General features: G+C 63.9%; 1 protein-coding gene across 1 annotated transcript; it reads right to left on the minus strand.

Moving 5' to 3' along the window:
* Positions 1 to 174: 174 nt before the first annotated feature.
* Positions 175 to 3,965, minus strand: UNCX (UNC homeobox). The gene is made up of 3 exons (XM_065733063.1): positions 3,700 to 3,965; positions 2,542 to 2,717; positions 175 to 1,236 (listed from the first exon to the last, which is right to left on the minus strand). The coding sequence occupies exons 1-3, from the start codon at positions 3,947 to 3,949 to the stop codon at positions 175 to 177; spliced, it is 1,488 nt and encodes a 495-aa protein (XP_065589135.1). The 5' UTR covers positions 3,950 to 3,965.
* Between the last annotated feature and the right edge of the window lie 1,035 nt (positions 3,966 to 5,000).

Genomic DNA, 5,000 nt, shown 5'->3' on the forward strand with positions numbered 1-5,000 from the left:
CCCCCTCCCCCCCCACACCCCCACCCCGTTTCTCGCTGACAGCGGGCGGAGGGCTGTCCGGCGCAGTCGGTTTCGTTCTTATTGTTGGGTTTGGTTTTTCTGCGGTTTGTTTCGTCGTCGTCGTCGTTTTCTTCTCGTTCTGCTTCCGTCGGGTTTGTTCGCCTTTTCGCCCTCTCAGTCCATGTCCACCTCCTCGCCGTCGAGGCCGCCGACCTCCGCGGGGCCGCAGTCCGATTTGTCCCTGGGCGTCGCGCTCCCGTCCCGCGCCCGCACCGGAGATTTGGGCCGGGGGAAGGAGCCGCCCTCCGCCGGAGCCGCCGCCGCCGGATCACCGTGAGCGGCCGCGGAACGGGGCGACGCTCCGGGGGGGGGGGGAGGCGGAGCGGGGCCCGCGGCAGTGTCCGTGGGGCTGGGGCCGGGCTGAGCGCCGGCGGGCGCCGGTTCGGCGCTGAAAGCGGGGGGGCCCGGGTTGGCGGCGGGCAGCGGGGAGTCCCGGGGGGGCTGCCCCGCCTCGGGGCCCGGGCTGGCCTTGAGGGCGGTCTGCGGCACGATGAAGCCCAGGGGCTGGGTGATGGGGTAGAGCAAGAAGTGTCCTTTGCCGATGAGGGTTCGAGGAGCGCAAGGCTGGAGGCTGGGGAAGTCCAGGGCGGCCTTGCGGCGGGGGGGCGAGTCGGAGAGCAGGCTCTCCACGCTGAAGGGGTTGAGCTTGTGGAAGCTGCCGGCTCCTCGGGCCCCCCCGGCTCCGCCGCTGCCGTCTCCTGACGGGGCGGCCGCGCAGTCCTTGTCGGGCGGGCGCTGGAGCCGGCCGGCCCCGCTTCTTTGGCTGGGGTAGAAGGGCTCTGCCGTTTGGTCGCAGCTGCTGGGGGGCGGCTCGGAGGCGGCGGCGGCGGCGGGGGGGGGCGGCGGGTGGGGTGGAGGAGGCTGCCCGCGGGGCTTCGCCTCGGGTGGGGCGGGCGAGAGGCCTCCCCCGCCGCCGCTGTCGCTGTCCGAGCTGGGCGTGCTGTGCAGGGAGAGGCCGCTGGGCGAGTGGAGGTGGCGGCTTTGGCTTTTGAGGAGCTTTTTTTCGTGTTTCCGCTTCTTCTTCTCCATCTTCTCCAACTCTTTACGGGCGATCTCCTCGGGGTCCATGGGCTCCCCGCTGCACGTCGTGGGGTGCGAGTTGTGAGCCGGCCGCCCCGGGCCTTTCTTCGTGTTCTCTTTCTTTCTCCATTTGGCCCGGCGGTTTTGGAACCAGACCTACACACCGAACAACGAGAAGCAGTTAACACCCAGCGCACCGGCCCCGAGGTGGCCAGGGCAGAGCGTGGGGGGAGAAGCGAAGCTCGGGCCTCCCCTGTCCACCCGTCGAGGTGCCGGCAGCGCCCAGCACCGGGTGTCTGCGAGACGGAGAGCGCGGGAGGGGGCAGAAAAAAAATAATAATCAAGAGGGGCAGGGGAGGAATTGCACACTCACGCACACACACGCTGCACCAGACCCGCACCGGGGGGGAGGGGGTGGAAGGATGGGGGAGGGAAAGCCTCCGTCCCCTCAGCTCTTCCCTGCGGCCCAAGGGTGCAGAAGCACCGGGCCCGGAGCCCATCCTCCACGCCCCCATCCCAAGCATCGTGCAGAACACGCTGGAACAGAGCACAGCGGATTGGGGGGGTGGGGGGGAGGCAGAAGGGGGCCCGCCCGGCCCTGGCCGCCTCCCGTCCGGGACACGGAGCGGAGGCGCTGAGAAGAGACCGGCTCAGCCCCCAAACTGGGGCTTATTTCTTTTGCAGTTGGAGGGAGAAATCACTGCACCCTGCCCGCTCCGGCCCTGCGGCCGGGGGTCGGCCTCACGCGCATCACCTCCCCACGGGCACGGCGGCCACTCCACGGCCTGGGCTACGCCCCGGGCATTTCGCTGCCCCCATCGCTGCTTTTTCTCCCATCTTCCCCCCTCCCAGGCCGGGCCATACCGAGCCGGGGCTCGGCCGGCAGCGCTCCGCGGAACGGAACCGCCGGAGCTCCACGCTCGCGGTGCGGGCTCAGCCCACGGCCCCGCACAAACCCACCCGCGGCCAGGGCACAGCGGCCCCGAGACGCACAGCAGCAGGGAGAGACCCACAGACTCCATTTCTATTATTATTTTTAAAGCTCGTTTTAAGCGAAGAAACGCTGCCCGAGCCGGGCAGGCCGGTAAATGAAGCTGAACGCGTCCCGCACGGCCTCGGAGCGCCCCGAGCTGCACCGACATTGTCCGTGGATCCCGGCCCGTGGTTGAGCCCCGCGTTTACATCGTCATTTTTCAACCTCGGCTCTTGGACAGAGAAACGCTCATAGAGGGAAAATAAAAACGGTTTGGGAACCTACGATGGAACACCACTGTTCGCGGCCCGTTTGCGAGCCCGCTTATTTCTCCTCGTTATTGTTTTTAAAGAATTAAAGATAATAAAAAATGAGACAGCAGCGACCGAGCGGAGGTTGGGAACAAAGCAGAGCGGGGCTGCGGGCTCGGCCCGGGGTAGGAACGTCGCTGGGTCCGGGGAGAAGGAGGGGAGCGGGTCGGGGTTTACCTGCACTCTGGACTCCACCAAGTCCAGCCTGAGAGCCAGAGCCTCTCGCATAAACACGTCCGGGTAATGGCTCTCATTAAACGCCTTTTCCAGCTCCTCAAGCTGCCAGCCGGTAAAATTGGTGCGGGTTCGTCTTCTCTTACAGCCAGGACTTTCTTTGTCCGGGTCACCCGAGTCTGAAAAGGCAGAAATACCCTCAGCTCCCCGAAGAGAGGCCTTCTCCCCCCTCCCTGCCATTCACAGCAGCCTTCGAACTTCCGTGCTCGGTAACGTCGGTAAAACAGCGGGGTTATGCACACACCTGCGCTAAAAACGGGCAGGAGCCCACCGGCCCTCGCCTCCTCCGAAAATGTACTTTACACAACATTTATCCTGCAGGAAGCTCTCCATAGGCACTAGCAGAGAGAGAGAGAGAAGTTCCAATATTTGCTCCAGCCGCCCAGGATCGAATTAGAACAATAACAGCAATAAAAGAAGCTTCTCCCCCCCCCCCCCCCCATCCCACACACAAACACACACATCCCTGCGTTCCCTTCCCCAGCCCCGACGGCCGCAGCCGCTCCCACTCGCGGCCCCGGCCGTGGGCTGAGCACTCGAGGCCTCCGTGGGGACGGACAGCCCCGGTCGGGGCTCACGGCCTCTCCTCGCCTTCTCCGCCGAAGGGTGGAAGTTATTATTGTAAGGAGAACAGAGGTTTCAGGTTTTATTTTATTTTTTTTGCGGGGGGATATTCCGGGATTAATACAAGGAGGTTCGGGCGACGTTCTGGCTGCTGAACAATGGCAGCGCTACGAGGCGGGCGGGAGGGAAGGAGAGCGTTTCTCTTCGGTTACATCGTGCCGCTTTCATTTTTCGTTTTAAATAAAAACGAGCGGAGAATTACATTCGTCGCTCTTCGTCTTCCAAACCCCGTCGCTCGCCGGGATTCAGCCCTAACATCCCCTCCCCCGTTCTCCCCGAGAAGATCGGCACGGCCCGAGCCCCCCACTCCGCCCGTGAATTCGGGGCAGGCCCCGGGCCGGGCCGCTATTGTTCGGGGCCGGCGGGGGAGGGGGGGGTCCCGCCGCCCGCCCCCCGCCCCATCCCATCCCGCCCGCCCCCTCGGGGCTCCTCGAGGGCCCCGTTCTCCCGCAGCGAGGGGTGCGGTGCCGCTCCTACCTGCGAGCTTGAAGGGCTGCGTGTCCGCGCTCACCCCGCAGCCCGAGGGGATGAGCGGCGCGGGGGTGACCACGGAGGCCGCGCAGGAGCCGCTCAGTAATCCATCGATGGAGAAGGGCACGGAGGCGGCCGCCGACTGCAGCTGGTGGCCGGCCAGCTCGTAGACGTGGTGGTGGCCGAGCGGGTAAGGGAAGCCCACCATGCCCCCGAACTGGGCATGGGGATGCTCCAGGATGCGGCTGTCCATCATGGGGGCGGCTCTAGCGAGGCGGGGGGTGCCGGGGGGGCTGCCGGCGGCTCCGGGGGTGCTGGCGGCGGGGCGGCTGCGGCCGGGGGTGCTGCTGCCGGAGGAGGCGGCGCGGCGAGGGGCTCATGCTGCAGGGCGCCCGGGCGCTTTAACTTTATCAACATCAGGCTCCCAATAATTAGCTCAGGCTGGGGGAATTTGGGACCAATAAGAAACGTTAATCGGTCCTGACGTCAGAGACGTGCCAGTGTGGGGAGCGAACGTTTTCCATATCGATTGCTAATTATACCTGACATCCAGCCTCAATAAACAATATCAGAGCTGTCACAACAAGACAAGGGGGGCTTTGATACGAACTCCAGCCCGAGGAGGGCGGCGGGGGCCGGGCGGGCAGGGGAGGGTGCGGGGGAGACGGAGGGGAACGCACGGAGCCCACCGATCCCCGTTAAATAGCGAACAGCCGGAGCGCCGCACGCGCACGCCGCCCCCCCCAGCCGGCCCCCTTGTCCCCTCCCCTCTCCAAATCACTAATAGATTTCCCTTTAAAACATTCACCAGCGTGTTGTGGGGATTTTTCACCAGAAATGCTCTACTCTCTGAACCTTTAAAGTGATGTTGCTCCAATTACAGAGAGACATTGAGCGGCAAATAGACTGATCCAATAATAGGAGATTCATCATCCGCTCTTTCCAGAGCTGTCACATTGAATTTAAAACTACAAGCCTTTTCATCTCCTCTCCGGCTCTATAACAGGGGATAGGGGGGGGGGGCAGAGGGAGGGCGAGGGAAAAAAAAATGGGGGAAAAGAAGGGGAAAAAAAAAAAAGAAGAAGGAAGAGCCTTTTGCGACGTTTAGAGGGAGATTTGAGCGTATCAATCGAAATCATAATTAATGCAATCTCCTATCGATTCAGCCACGGCCACCCCCGCCCCAGCAGCCCACGGGCTGTGGGCGCAGCCGCATCCCGGAGCAGCCGCTTCTGCCTCAAGAGGAGGCCCCAAAAAATTAAGAAAAAAAAAAATCCTAAATAAAGTTCCCTCCCCTCCCTCCCCAC

This window comes from Cyrtonyx montezumae, unplaced genomic scaffold (genome assembly GCF_038088225.1).
Source record: "Cyrtonyx montezumae isolate F1298 unplaced genomic scaffold, pur_monq_1.0 scaffold_16, whole genome shotgun sequence".
NCBI lineage: Eukaryota > Metazoa > Chordata > Aves > Galliformes > Odontophoridae > Cyrtonyx > Cyrtonyx montezumae.